Source organism: Frieseomelitta varia, unplaced genomic scaffold, assembly GCF_011392965.1.
Source record: "Frieseomelitta varia isolate USP_RPSP 00005682 unplaced genomic scaffold, Fvar_1.2 scaffold_379, whole genome shotgun sequence".
NCBI classification, from domain to species: domain Eukaryota; kingdom Metazoa; phylum Arthropoda; class Insecta; order Hymenoptera; family Apidae; genus Frieseomelitta; species Frieseomelitta varia.
In genome coordinates this window covers 285649-302113 of record NW_025110122.1, presented here as the reverse complement: position 1 = coordinate 302113, position 16465 = coordinate 285649, and the positions used below count along the sequence as shown (strand labels likewise).

General features: G+C 37.8%; 1 protein-coding gene across 9 annotated transcripts in view; it reads left to right on the top strand.

Moving 5' to 3' along the window:
* The window catches only part of LOC122531175 (protein abrupt-like), an 86809-nt gene extending 71976 nt beyond the window's left edge, over positions 1-14833 (top strand). For 7 of the 9 annotated variants that reach the window (XM_043658882.1, XM_043658881.1, XM_043658884.1 and 4 more), the window contains exon 8: positions 184-4691. In XM_043658882.1, coding sequence (XP_043514817.1) covers positions 184-1196 — 1013 coding nt within the window. In that variant the 3' untranslated portion in view covers positions 1197-4691. Of the gene's footprint in view, positions 1-183; positions 4692-14256 lie in introns of those variants that run through there. The other 2 variants (XM_043658890.1, XM_043658893.1) reach the window with 2 other exon arrangements.
* The last annotated feature ends 1632 nt before the right edge of the window (positions 14834-16465 follow it).

Below are 16465 nucleotides of genomic sequence, written 5' to 3'. Positions count from 1 at the left end.
AGAAAAAAAAAGCGAAAACGTTACGTAGATTCCAGAAATTCAAAAAAGGAAAAAAAAAAAGAAAAAAGAAAAAAAGAAAAAAAAAGAAAAAAGAAAAAAAAAAAAAAAAGCTCATGCGAAAGACGACTTTTCACCCCGAAGAAACTCGCCTTCATCAGCCTTCTGTTTGTCTTCTTTTTTCAGTCCGCCGTACACCGTTGGACATGATGCGGGTCCGCGCCACGGATCCACGCCCGTGCCCGAAGTGTGGCAAGATCTATCGATCTGCCCACACGTTGCGAACCCACCTGGAAGACAAGCACACGATCTGTCCTGGTTACCGTTGCGTGCTCTGCGGAACCGTGGCCAAATCCAGAAACTCTCTGCATTCACACATGTCTCGGCAGCATCGTGGAATCAGCACCAAGGACCTGCCGGTGTTGCCGATGCCGAGCCCGTTCGACCCTGAACTGGCCTCGCGTCTCCTGGCGAAGGCGGGCGTCAAGGTGAGTCCCGCGGAGTTGCGTGCACGCGCCAGTCCGACGGGGCCGAGGAGAGGCGACATGAGGCTGGAGATACCACGGGGTGGCGCGCCATCCGAGGCTGGCAGCAGCATCTGCGGTGGAGACGACCCGGAGGATTTAACTCTGCCACTGAGTCTCAGGTACGGGTCACCGACGCCCAACAACAACACCGTCATCACGAAAGTGAGCGGCTGCGGCGGCAGCAGCAGCAACAACAGCAGCAGCAGCACCAAGAATTCCACGGCGACGGCGATAGCGGTCAAGTCCATGGACACGATGCACGGTAGCCGCGAGCCGAACACGGCGCCTCTCCATCCGCCCGGACATCTTCATCCAGGCCATCATAACGCGAGCGCTACGGGATCGGCGATCCTCGACACGTATCTGCAGTTCATCGCGGAGAATTCCGGATTGGCGACGATGGGTCTGAGCCCCGAGCAAGCTGCCGCGGTTGCGGCTGCACACGCGGCCAAAATGGCACATATGACCAGCATGGATAAGTTGGGCGGTCGCGGGATCGAAGATTATCCGATGATCGGCCGGGACGAGGGTCGAGGCCCAGGAGTAGTGCACGAGGATCGACAGGAGCTGCAGGACAGGCACGTCGGACTCTTGGAGGAAGGCGAATCGTCCGGCGGCGAAGACGACGACTTCAGCGAGAACGATGAGCCAGAGATCGTTAAAGCTGAATAGCTGACGCGCACTCGCTCGTTAGGATCTGTCTGAAGTGCCAGAATTGGTGACAGATTCATGCATTTCGAGAGACAGAGAGACAGAGAGAGAGAGAGAGAGAGAAAGAGAGAGAGGTGTGTGTCTTCGGATCCAATCTCGGATTCGGTCACCTGCTCTCCTTTCGTTCGCAGTCAAATCCATCCACTACCTCAGTAGAGACTTACCCCTGTTTCCTTTTCGTTGCGGGAGATAGCATTCTTTTGTGTTTTTTTCTTTTTTTTGTCTGTCCAAAGAAAGGAGAAGAAAGGAGATGGGAAAAAGACGAAGTCATTGCCATTGATGGTTCGTACATGTACGTACGTACGTACGTACGCATATAACGGCCGATTTCTGGATCGAAGAATGAATGAATTTCTCCCTCGCTGCAGACCGAGAAGGAAACGAAGCTTTACGTTGCTTGCCTACAACACACATATACTCTTCTCACACACACACACACGTAGCCACGTGTATATGCGCGTTATATACGGTTTTTTACCCCGTTATAAAATATTCCATCTGTCTACCTCAGTGAACACGATAAACGATAAGTGATAGGACAGACCAAGATGAATCTCACGAACGATAAAGTCGGAGAGAAAAACAGAGAGAAAGAGCGAGAGAGAGAGAAGAAACAATACACGGTGAGACGATTAGAGACAAAGAGATCTATCGCCGTTGCTATTCACGATTTCAAGCGCTTTACGATGAACGATCAAACGAAAGGGCTATAAGAAATATCGCGATGGAGAAGTTGGTCGCAGTTTTAACGACCGCGTTTCAATAGAATCGATCGTCACAGGCAAGAAGTATGGAGTGCGTGCGAAATGAGAAGCCTGGCGACAGCCAGGGAATCTGTTTTGATTCTTTTTTTATTTTCTAAAGATTTAAGACAAAAAAGAGAGAGAGAGAGAGAAAAGGAGGAACGGTGACCGTCGCGTGCACGCGACTCCCGAGAAGATATTATTATTATTATTATATTATATTATATTATATTATTATTATTATATATAAATGTTGAGGAAATATATATATATTAGATTTATAGAGAAGTTAGTGTACCGCGACGCGTGCGTACGTACCCGGATGCACGCGTGAGGAAAGAAATAATAATAATAATAATATTAATAATAATAATGATTAGAGAGAGAGAGAGAGAGAGAGAGAGAGAGAGAGAGAGAGAGAGAGAGCGAGCATTACAGAAATAAGTAGAGTGGATGCGTGTAGCGCTAGGGTTAGCACCCCCTGTATTTTTTAGAGGCGTTGACCTTCCGTACACTCACAGACGTATACACGCTTTGCATACATTGAACAACACTCTTGCTACACTCTTCTCATGTATTATTCATAAGCATACACTGACACATACGTATACGTAATACGTACACGACAAAATGTCGTGATGCGTTGGCGCGCGAATCGAAAAGATTACGCGCCGATTGAGAGTCGTCTTAGAAGCGCGACCATTATCACGATTGTTAATTGTCTACTGTTTTATCGTAAGGAATGTAAAAACAGAACGGAGGTGGGTAATTAATCATCGTGTCGATTGGCGAATGAGATGTCTTAATGTTGCTTAGCTTTCCATTGACAGTCGAGGGAGGAGCGCATAACATTGTTAGGGGAACGTATAAATAGCGCTCAGGATTAGAATATTAAACTTCCAGGCAGGCAAAGGACGAGATTCTTCTTGTTTGGTGCACGAAACGACGTGTTCCACTCGTTTTTTTTTTTTTTTTTGGCATTGAAATTAGTCCAGGTGGCGCACGAACTAGGAAAAAGACGAGAGAAGAGAATCTTTAACAGTCGAGAACAAACGGTCCCTTCTTGTCGTTCCTTTCGTCGTCCGAAGCTCTCCTCCCCCTTTTTCGTTCTTTTATTCGATCGAAATCAATCGAGCTGGAAACAGAAAATCCATCCTTTAGGGCTTGCCATGACCTTCATAGTACTTAAGTTCTTCTTTTTCGGCTTGGATGATCTTCTTGTCTCCTCTCTTCGAGGGAAACGACACGATACCTTCACCCGCGAACGAGATCTTTTCATAGACGATTAGTTGCTCGTGTATATTTTCATTTTTTTTTCTTTTTCTTTTTCTTTTCTTTTTTCTGCCCCAAAAGAGGAATAACGAGAGACAGAGAGAGAAGAGAAGAGAAGAGAAGAGAAGAGAAGAGATAGAAAAGATAGAAGAATTTACGACTCAAAAGAAACGATAGAGTCACGAGCGGAACGAGAATCACGAGCGATCTTTTTTTTCACTTTCGTGTTGCTCTTCCTGTCAGCATTCCTTCAAGTCTGTTTCCGCATTCTTGAACGTATCATTAGTTCTGACGCATTTCGATCGAACTATTCGACGCACTATTTATTTATAAATCGGTCAATGTTTCTTTTTTTTTCAAAGATTTTTCATCTCGCGGTGAGGTATATATATAGATTTTGTTTTTAATATCACTGTACTTTCGTCGCGAATTTACTACCCGTAAATTTTACAAACGTGATTCTCGTTCGCTGAATGACAATTAGAGTAAAAAAAAGAGGGTAACAAGAAAATTAGAGCGTGAAGATACAGTTTCGAGTTTCGAATTCGTAGGTCGCAACTGTCGCTCGAAGAGTAATGTTAAAATGGTTCCTACTAATTGAGTACATACACGAGCTACTTTAATTTACGGTATACCTAAAGATACATATAAATAAAAAAAAAAATATATATATATATATATATATATTTACGCATACATACGTATAATAAGATACGCCTAGAAGAAAGAGAAACTTAGCAATACGTAGTGGCGCATCGCGGTTTGAACGTATCGATTTCTTTACTATAATAACTATTATCTTGTCTTTTCTTTCCGGTTCTATCTCTTTTTCGTTCCGGTTGTATTTTTTTTTCCTTTTTTTTTCGCTTGAATGTGCATGGAAAAAGAAGAATGATAGCGAGCAAACGAGAGAATCGATTGTGGCTGAACGATTTACCGAGGAACTCTTTTTTTCACTTATTTTATTTCTTTTTTTTTAATTTTTATTTTTTGCCTAGGTTTAGTAGGTTGTACACAATACTCGAAGTATACTAACCTTTCCTTAGCATGTAAGATCATTTTATCCATGAAACACAGGGACTTTCTCAGCGACTTTTCTAGGCCACTGGTTATACAAATGTGCGTTTACGTTCACGAACGTAAACTGTGTGTCTCTGCGTAAGACGATACGTCCGTAAAGAAAAGAAAAAAAAAGCGAAAACGTTACGTAGATTCCAGAAATTCAAAAAAGGAAAAAAAAAAAGAATAAAGAAAAAAAGAAAAAAAAAGAAAAAAGAAAAAAAAAGAAAAAAAAATAGAAGTAAACGGGAGATACAAATAAAAAAAAAAATTCATCGGCGATCGACGCGTGGATCGTGCGCGAGACGCGAGCAAACCCTTTAACGAGCAGCGTCAACTCCCATCGCTTCCGTTGCAAACTCTCGAGACTCATTTATTATTTAGAGACGTCAGGTACAAAAAGAAGCTAGATACGATTTTTATTCAAGACAATAATTGACACGAACGCGCCGATAGAGAATTATCAGGACGCGAGATTTGAAACGAGACTCGGTGAGAGTTCGATGCTGGGATTCTCGGATTTTTTAAACTTTATAACTGTATATACAGGGTGTTTTGTAACTTGTGGGAGCTGATTGTACGCCTAAAAATAATGAAAAAAAATATATATGTCCTATCTGTCTTCGTTTATGAGATATAATGAATTTTCTGTTTTAACTACTTTTACAAAAGATGCTCGAACATTCCTGGTGTTTCTCGAATTTGTCGGAAATTAATTTAAAATGCGGTATGCGGTTTATGCATGATGGAGCTCCGCCTTATTTTAGCCGAGTGGCTAGGCAATTTTTAAATCAACACTTTGCAAATAAATGGATTGGTCGTGGAGGTCCTATTGCATGACCTGCTCGTTCTCCGGATTTGAATCCATTAGATTTTCATTTGTGGGAACATTTAAAATCTATCGTATACGCAACATCGATCGAAAAAAATGCTGAAATACTACGAAATAGAATAGAGCAAGACTTCCGACAAATTCGAGAAACACCAGGAATGATAGAGAGTGTAACCAAATCAATGACAATACCCGTGCAGGCTTGTCTTCAAATGCAACGGTGGTCATTTCGAGCATCTTTTGTAAAAGTAGTTAAAACAGAAAATTCATTATATCTCATAAACGAAGACAGATAGGACATATATTTATATGATTTTTTCATTATTTTTAGACGTACAATCAGCTCCCAAAGTGGGTCCCACAAGAAACACCCTGTGTGTGTATATATATATATATACGCGAGCGAAAGAAAGAAAAAGAGTATTTGTATACGATACGGGAAATACTTGTATACGAAGCACGAGCGAAGAGGCCATGGAAATCATAACTTTTCGTTCACGGTGATTTCTAACGTTATGGCTGCTCGGAACGTGCTGTTTTTAATGCTTGTTACGGACGGTGAGATTTTTAATCGCTCGTTTCCCGCCCGACGAGTCCACGCTGTCGACCCGCGCGCCGCGAATTTACAACGGGAAGCGTCCTAGATAGAGATGTTTCTGACTGAGAGAGAGAACGCGTGGCAACGATCGCGAATCTCGACGCGAATCCAGGTCTAATCGGTACAAAGAAACCACTTCTTGCCTTGCAGAAAAGCTCTCTATAAATATTCAGACGCGATCGTGTCGCGAGATACAAGGGTTGAATACGAGGCGGGAGATTTGGAAAGAAAAAACGAAAGAAACAAAACATAGACCAGGAGCAAATTCATAGAAATTCTACGCAGAGTACAAATTGAATTCGCGGTGTTTTATCGGGGAGAATGGTTTTAAAGAGAAAAAGAAAGCTGGGACGCTGGGAAAATACGACTAGAGAGAAAAAAGAAAAAGAAAGAGAAAAAAAAGCAGGAAATAATAGACACCGATCGAAGGAGGGAAGCTTAGAAAGATTTTCTAGGTATCGTTAAACGCGTTTGTAACAACTGTCTGTCCGGATCAGAACGAAGAAAATGGAAAATAAAAGGTTTGGGTTAGGTTTGGGTTACTTTGTGCCATTGTAAATAATTATTCGAACGTGACGAGATTTAAGACTTTCTTTTTCCTTTTATCTTTTCCGTTCTTTTTTTTTTTTTTTTTTTTTTTTTTAATTAGTTTTGTTCAACATTTTTTTCTTTCTTTCACTGGTAACAGAAACGTGTCCCATTTCTTTCGACGATCAGCGTGCATCGTACACGCGTTGGTCGACCGCGTTCAAAGTCGATGAACAATTCAGTGATCTCGTCTTATAGACTTTCGTCTTCGTTTTTCTTTTTTTTTTTTTCGTTTCTTCTGTTTAATCGTACGAATAGAGGCGACCATCTTACCAATTGCCGTGGTAAATATATATATGTTATTATACGAACATGTACACAGCACAAACAAGTACACATCGAAGTACACACTCACACATGTCACAGACTAATTGAAAGTTGCAAAGAACACACACACACACATACATACACACATGTAAGCAGATGATATAAGGAAGCATTATAGTTAAAAGAAAAAAAGAAGAAGGGTTGGCGGGGTGCGTTCGTTCACCCTATTAAAGTGACAGATATTCACGCCCCTCCCCGCAGATCATAGTTTTCTACGACAGTATTTATATAGTTATATATACATATAAATATATATACATACATATATATATATACACAATCAGAAGTATATCGAAATGTATATACGAAATGTACATACGCATATTAAATATTTTTACACGGACGATCGCGTCGGGCGAGGGCATCCCGCCATCCGAATCTCCAGTCGGGTGTATTCCCCCCAAGGTAAAAAAGTCCGATGAACATAGTTCGCAATAGTCACTTGAAATAAAATAGCACCAACTACAGTATTGCAATAGTTGTTAGAGAGACAATCGTGTGCGTGACCAAGAGAATGCTCTCGCGCAAAGACCCGATATCGGCGTACCGATCGGTGTCTCTGTCGGTTGATTGGAATTTGAAGAAGAGAGAGAAAGAAAGAAAGAAAGAAAGATGACGAGAACTACGTGTACCGCGAGTCGCGAGTATTTAATCCTTGAGCACGTTATGAAGAATATCTCGAAGAAGAGGGCGCAAATAATTAATTTTTTAAATTAAAATATAATGACAATAAATTTATTTCTAATGATATTAAATTAATTTATTAATTACTAAATTTATTAAAATTTTTAATAATAATATGAATAAAATTATATATAAATATTTTATCAAAACATATCTTCAGACATATTACTCAATTTTAATTTATATTAAATAATTAAAAACAACTCTGGATTTTAGTTTAAAAGAAAATAATTAATTTGCAATTAATAGATATAAAATAAATTAAATCTAATAACTATATACAAATTTTTTAAATTTATCGTTTGAACATAAAAGTTTTATATAGCTGTATTATATATAATTATAACATGATAATATTAAAATTTTTATTTAAATAATTTCAAAATATTTTATTTAAGTGAAATTTGTTTACAATATTTAAGTGAAATTTATTTACATTATTAATATTTATTAATTCATTTAAAATCAAAATGTAACATACAATTTTTTACATTAAATATAATTTTTAGTTTCTTGCGGAGGATTAAATATTCGCGGTCCGCGGGAGAAGAGAAAAACTGTGGAACAGAACGATGAAGGAACGTGTAGGCTGGCGCGTGATAGAATGCTCGACGGTATCGGCAACGCGCGGCTCTCCTCGGTATCGACAATAATAAACGAGCGTGCCGGAGCTCGTAAACGCCGAATCGCACGAGTGCACTCGCCTCCGCGATGGCTTTACGATGATTATAAACGGTGGATTAACGACGTTGTAAACGCGGCTAAGCTTTTTGCGAATTGTCCGCCGGTTCGTTCGTTTCTTAGACGGAATTCAAATGACCGCCTCTGAATTCGTGACAAGGCGGGCTGAAGAGGCTGAAGACGAAACTCCCTTGCCTACCGAAATGAAAGGAACCAATACAACAGCGAAACGCGTGATTCGAAATGACTGTTTGTCATCATCGCAGCGCCTCTTTATTGCCTTCTGTTTTTTCTTTTTTCTAAACTCGACAACGGCCGCAGTCGTGCATTCTGTCGTGCGTCGATTTCTCTTTAGTGGTAGAACGTCGAGTTCTTTTCTTTTTTTCTCTGGAAAAAGTTCGCGAGCAAAGGAGCAAAAGTTGCCATCTCAGGTACCTACGCGGGAACCAGCACGATTACATAATACATTGTTGTAAATGTAATAAACAAACTCAGGAAATCTGAAGCAGCCAGGCCGTGATACTATACTTATAGAAACTACTACTACTGTTACTAAACTACTACTACTACTACTATTACTATTACTACTGCTACTACTACTACTGCTACTACTACTACTACTACTACTACTACTACTACTATTACTACTACTGCTGCTACTACTGCTACTACTACTACTATTACTACTACAGATGCGATTCTTTCGGTCGGATCATCGGCGATCCAAGCGTCTATTCTGTTTTGTTTCGTTTGTTTGTTTGTTTCTTGTTTCTTACGAGATTTTTAATCTGGCAAATGGCAAGGCATGTGCACACCGTATCTATAAATCGGCGTGTGTTCGATGAAATCGATTAGAGCTTCGTGCAAACAAAAAAAAAAAAAAAAAAACCGATGTGACCGTAAATAACTTGCGTGAGTCATGAATTCTATCTGATTGCGTGCGCTCGGTTCTACGTGTGAATGTACGTAGGTCTAGCGTTTGTCACACGGTAGTTGACGGCTCGAATTTGTTTCACGAAGTCGTATGACAATTAGAGAGAAAGAGTGAGCGAGAGAGAGAGAGAGAGAGAGAGAGAGAGAGAGAGAAAGAGAGAGAGACAGACAGACAGACAGAAAGAGAGAAAGGAAAGAGAAAGAAACAAAAAATAGGAAAAAGAAAAATGATTGTGAAAATCACCACAGCTACCTCCATGTTAATTAAATATCAGTCTTCTTCTCGCGCTATACTCACGCTCATGGATTACCTAAAAGCATACGTTACTTTTACAAATCATTACGTCTCCGTAGCGAAATATATATTATTATATAATTATATATACACAACGTTTACACATAGTCAGAAGCGCGAGATAATAATATAGCTTCCACGGATTATATAGGTTTAAGGATTTGCCTCCTTCCGCGGAACAGTCGAGCCGGCGTTCGATTCATAATGATAGAAAAAGAAAGTCAGGAACGTAGAGAAAGAGAATAATTGATGAAGTAGAAGAATACTGGTTGCGTTGCAATCTAAAAAATGATACGAACACTGCTCAAACTGACTCGAGGACTATAGAGTTCTATCGGGTCTGCGTTCGAACTTATTGAAACATTATAGTTCGTATTTATAGAATAAAACAGTGTCCAATTAAACTGTCTAGCCACAGTTGTTTGATCTTCGAAATTACAGCGGGATTTGTATGAAATTTGTAAGAAATTCCTCGAACTAAGAAATCTTTTGCACAGAATGTTCGTCTACAGAATGTTCGACTTTTAGTAATTTATAAAAAGATAGACACGTATTTAGATCGAAGACTAGAAGTAGGTACTTAAATCGAAGATGCAGAGTATTCTGATTGCTTTGAGCGGCATAATAACGGAACGAACCGACAGGTGACAGACTATAATGGAGCTACCTCAGTTTTTACGATAGATTTCCTAATGTCGCGGATATCGATGTAGACGTGCACTTGAGCTGCAGATTTTCTCACAGAGCGTGGACAGAAAAAAAAAAAATATTCACTGCCAATGCGCGCGCGCCTCGATTGTTCCGCGAGTGACAGTGCTGAATTCCAAAATCACAATGCAATACGTTGTACTTACAGTCGTTTTTACGCGTTGACTCGTCGATGTAATACCGGTTAGTGATTTTACTGCTGCATCGTGTGAAACAGAGAGAAAGGGAGAGACAGAGAAAGAGAGATTGTATGGAAGAACGAGAGAGAAAGAAATTAGGGAAGAATATAGCGAACATAACATGACAAACATGAATGTGAAATTGTAGTTATTTTAAAAGGTGTGATAGAGGAGCAGTACATGTGTGAGAAAGAGAGAGAGAGAGAGAGAGAGAGAGAATGCTAGGATCGAATAATTTTATGGCCTCCTATTATATACGCGTATGATTATATATTCAGATATATATTATTAGGAAGTGAAAGAAAAGAAGAGGAAAAGTATAAAATATACCTATATACGTGATATTTTACAGAGAACATAATCAGGGACGCGTCGTAACCATAGGCATATGATTATCATATATATTATATAATAGAGTCTTTCTAGTGATAGAGAAAAAGAAGAAAACCATAAACTTCTAACTTATTTTGTAATTCATCGTCGGATCTGAGGAAGAGGAACACGGTCGCGTGGCGAAACCAATGAGCGTGCAATTATCGACGTATGGCGTGACGAAATTCATATTTTTCGAAACGAACGGAAATTCACGGAATACGAACTGCGCGATTGTAATCTATACACGATTTTTCACGATTCTGACGGAGGAAACTTTTGATTTAAAAAAAAAAAAAAAAAAAAAAAAAAAAAGAAAACGAAAGAGAGTGTTAGTAAATTGCAGAAAGACAGAGAAACATCGTAATCTCATCGTTCGAAATTTATCGTTGTAATTGAAATGTCAGCGACTTCGAGCATCAAAATTATTCTTGCATGAACTCGATCGATCGTGACCGAACTTCATGGGCGAATTCCACGAAACGATTTTTGTCAGAGTCTCCTCTGGAGTGAATCGCGTTTCTTTTCCGTCGTTTTCAATTTCGGATGATGAGTATACGGGGCCTGCTGAAACCACGCCGTTTTGTCTGTGAAACGTATTATCGATTTGCTTGTTATATCGTTATCGTCGCCTTGCTACCGACGCGATTCTCCCATTATCGTTACGCTAGCTGCCGACGTAGTTTGCATATTGATCGTAGAAGATGAAAAACAAGAAGAAGAGGAACAGCCGAAGAAGTGGGAAAAAGAAAGAGCAAATGAATTGAGGGATAAAAAGTTGGAAAAATTTGGAAGCCCCCGAGCATATCCGAAAGATGGACAAATTTCGATGTTGTGGGAAGAGAAAAGAAGAAGTAAAAAAAAAAAAAAAAATGATAGAAAGAAGGAAGATGAAACAAAAAAGAGATAGATAGATAGAGAGAGAGAGAGAGAGAGAGAGAGAGAATGTGTGAGAGAGAACACTAATGATCATCCGCCCTTCATCGAGACACAACGCCATCTCGTTCTTTATTTTACGGTTAACTATTATTAAGGTGCTTCAATATTGTTACGTTACGTTTTTTTTTCATTACCGTCATTTGATATTAATGTTATTATTATTGTCATTATCACCTCATTACTACTAGCTTCGCATCGTGTTTAGAAAGGATGTACATCTGTCTTCTGGCAAGGAATTGGGAAACTGAGTTCAAAAGTTGTTTCGCGGGCATTAAAGAATGGAAACCATATATAGAAAAAAATTTCTCATATTCTTCAATTTACGTTCTTTTTTCTTCGTATCCTTCGGTCTGTCTTTACCTTTTGTCGTATTTTTCCCCCCCTTTTTAGATCGATTGTTTGCCCACGTTTCTCGCCATCGAGACAGAGGCAGTCTTGCTGTATGTGAATGAGCCAGTATGTCAGATATATCCTGTTTTCTTTTCTACCTTAAATCCTATGTTAAATCTCGTCTCCATTTTCCATCTTCTTTTTTCTTTTTTTTTTTTTTATTTGTAAATACCAGGTAATCTATTCATCCACTATTAACCCATTCTTCTTGTCCAAATCTCTTTTTCTACGTTTTTTTATGTTTCTGATTCTTCTTCTTCTTTTATTTTTTGGAAATAATCCTTTTGCGTTTTATTCTCTTCCTTTGACACTTTACTACGTTATTACGTTTGTATTCTTTACGTTTTTTTTTTTTTTTCCTTAGCATGTAAGTACATCTTGCCAATACGATACAATAAAATATGTTTAGAAAGAAGAGAAACTGTGCTGCGTTCAGTTCACGCCCATTTATTTCAGTTCCTTCTGTTCTCGTTTGTTTCGAGCGTAAGTATCCCGGCGGGCTGTTTGATTTTGTCGATTTTCAAGACACGGTAAGTCACATACGCCCAGCTACATCTGCGCGATAAAATCATTTCGATGGAAGTATAGCATTGTCTCGATACGAACTACGGAGAAGAAAGAATTAAATTTAATACGACATAAAGAAACTTTTCATTCTTCTTCCAATAGTCTAAATTCCAAATCACGCCGTACGTCGATCTCGCCATCGCAAATATATGGCGTGTAATCAGGGATCCATCAAGTCATTGGCGAAATCTCAGACAAAGTACAAAATTACTCGCGTAACTAGATTTATATGCGTACAAACCGAAACGAATATATAGTGCGACTAGAAGGGTCGGAGAGAAATACTTTCGATCAAATACTTTCCAACAAATGTTTCCTAATATTGGGATGAATCTGTATCACTGACTAGAAAATGCAGAGAAAAGATTCACGCGAAACGGAAAAATATTACAATTGAAGAGAAACGAAAAAAGGAATATTCAAAAGGATATGAATTTCACGTTTGGACGAGTTACGCGACGATCGACGCGTTTTATCGTCGTTTATTATTTATCGAGGTCGCATCCAGAAATAATGGATCAAACCGGAAATTGCCTCTAAATACGTTGGCGAGCGTGAAACTGCGCATCCTGTTTAAAAGTGGAAGAAAATTGTGATGGTGATAGAATGCTCGGCGTTTATGCGAAACATATGCAGTTTGAACGAGATCCTTTTCATAACGTTAATCGTGTCGAAGGAATGTGTGTCCTGTTTGATCGTAAGATTAACCGTGACGAGCGTAAAGCCTTAAAGTACGCGATCGTAAAATCGACATGATTTGTCCACTTCGATTATGATTATGAGTTATACACTTTGTTATTTATCGTTGCTCTTTCGTCAGGTTTACGCAAAACGGAAAGAACATATTGACTTCGGGTCGTAATATAGAATATTTTAGAGATTTCTTTATGTTAATCGAGGCTTGTAACGTACCTCTCGTTCTTCAAAGAGATTATTGGAGATTGAGATAAAGAGGCTATGAGAGAAACTTCTTTAACTTGAGGAATTTTCTTTTATTCAAACGTTATTGGAAATAAATATCCCTAGGCGTGTAAACTCTTCTTTGGAATAGTCTAGTAGTTAAACGTGTCTTCTTTTAAAAAATAATAAAAGTAATTATCTTCTTTTCTCATAAGAAGGAAAGATTGATGTCAATATGCAAAGATTTTTGATGGAAATCCCTACAGTAAACTACGATTTACATGTTTCTACCAGCTTCCGTTTTCACGGATTTCTGTCTCGATTCGCGTGCAATCGATCGAAAGTGACAACGTCTGGCCCGAGGGAAGCGTCGTTTTAAAGCGTGGCTGCCAAAGAGGAACGCGAATTCATACACCCAGTGCTCGGATTCCAAGAGAGAAAAGGTCCGCTTTAATACGGATGCGCGCGACGTTCCCATCGATTCGACGTCGCGTATTTCACGCAGAGCGGCTTTCCTCCTCGTTGAAACGAATCATCGTGAATTGCAACCGCGTCGCCTCGCGAGAAAAAGGGCCAGGCAATTTTTCTCAACCACGGTGTTTCGTGGATGCCTCGTTACCTTAACGAGACGTTTCTGTAACGAACCGTCGCGACGTGTACTTTCGTCGCCGAGCCTTTTATCAAATACTCGCGGACCTTCTTCTCGCGCTTCATCTTGGAACATTCGAAAAACTCGGGCTTTGCGTAACTCGGTGCCTTCTTGCGACCTGTTTGTACGCAAAATTGCACCACCAATTCGTCCAGCAGTCTCAATTCAGATGAATTTTTTTCTTTCACGTTTCATGTTTTTTCTTCATTTCCTTATTTACTGAGATTACAATCATCGTGTATTTTATTAAATAATCATGTATTTGCATTATTAAAATACCATATGTACTTTATTCTGTTTACTAGGTCTCTTTGAAGATCTAAATTGATCTATTGGACCACGAGGATATTTTAGCGGACGAATCGGGTACATCAGGCGATCACAGTTCCTATTTTACTCTGAGAAAACTTAATATAAGACGCTAGTATATTAGCTAGTTATTATAAGTATATGTGTATGAGTAAATGAAAGAGAGAATATATCTGATTAAGTTCTGACGATTAAGTTCTGAATAAAGCTCTAGATTATCGTATGTATATTGTAACGAGAATCTACAATTAAAACAAAAATTATATACGTATAGAGGTGATAGACATACAGTTAATACTTGGCAACGAGAGTGTTTTATAAGTAAAATACAAAATTGTGTAATTCGATGCAAAATTTTCCCTTTACTAAATTGGAATTTGATTTCATTTTAATGTTTACGAGTATTATTCGTTGCTAAATGTTGATTCAAATTGTACAATTGTTGATCTCCGTAATATGCTTGATATTCGTAGAAAAGTGTACGAATTTTTTACTTAATTTTTATTAAGCATCTCTTATTCGTTCTTGTAGATCAATAGATTGACCTTTGTATATATAGAAACTGTAGTAAGATCGTAATAAATTCCTTAAATATATTTCTGGTTTTTTAATTGCACCATTATATTTATAATTGTATTTTGATTCCTTTTTTTAAATTCAATAAATTATAGATTTTCTGATTAATTCTCAATTAACATCCATTGTAATCGACACAGATGTCTGTGCAATCGATTTTGAACTGCTGTAGGTAAAAAAGGCATACTCACCAGATGATAAGTTACCTTCTCTCATTTTTACCGGCTTTGGATTCATAGGTGGGACACACGCGCGATTACAGCGCCCCAATGATGAAATATGCAATATACTTCCTATGATTCTCAAATATATCGATATTTCTCATAATCGATTTTTAAGTGGGACAGTAGACCTGTAATGGCGGAAAGGAGCACACCACATCTGTAAAAAAGAAAGTGTTGTCCAAAAAGTGATCCAGAAAGAAGGTCATTTAGAAATTCTTAGGTAAAAATTTAAATCAATAGCTGTTGGATTTGTGTTTGTGTTATAGATTTTTAAATTAAAACTTTCATTCATCGAGATCTGACTATCGAAAAAGTGTATTTTTAGTTCCCAAGTAATTATTACATGTAATTTTCAGCAATTAAAGAAATAATAGCATATAAACATTTAAACAGAACTTACTATGTTAATAGTTATTTGTAATTGTATATGAAAATTTCAATTCTAACCAATACTGTAACCTTGACTGTAATTGACTAACCTATATATATATATATATACACACATGTACTTTGATATATGCTTTTACGTACACGCTTCTATTATAACATTTTCTACTCATTTTCTACTTATTATAACAATTTTATTATTAAAATTCAATAATAATTTATTAATAATGTACATGTTGATAGTTAAAATAATAATTATACTATACAATGTTGATAGTTAAAATAATAATTATACTATGCAATATAATAAAATTTCTCATGTCCCAGTAGTGCCAAAGTATTGACAATTTTTTATCAGGTGTATGAATTTTCGTCCTTTTTTGAGAACTTTTCATGAATTTGTATACTTAACTTAGCCAAAATTTTTTATTTTTTATTAAATTTTTTATTTTTAATTAAGATATTTCTTGCGAAACGTGCGATCACAGCGCCCCAATGGTGAAATGCGCAATACACTTCCTACGATTCTCGAAATAATCGATATTGCTCTTGATCGATTTTTTAACGGGAGAGCAGACTGTTAATGGCGGAAAGAAGTACACCTCTGTAAAAAAAGAAGTCACCCAGAAAGATCATCCAAAAAGAAGCATCATTCAAAAGTTTCCAGGTAAAAATTTAAATAAATAGTTGTTAGGTTTATGTTTGTATTTAGTATTTTTAAGATAAAACGTGTACTTTTGCCTGCAACTCAAGGTAAGATTTAACCAAATAATTACATATAATTTTCAATAATTAAAGAAATAATAGCATATAAACGTTTAAACAGAATATACTATGCTAAAAGTTATTTATAATGTTATACCAATATATAATTTCAATTCTAATTAGTATAAATATTGTAACCTCAAAATTGACTAACTCATTACACACACACACACACACATATATATATATATATATATATATATATATATATATACGTATTTTATAATGCCTTTGCACTGACTTCTATTATAAC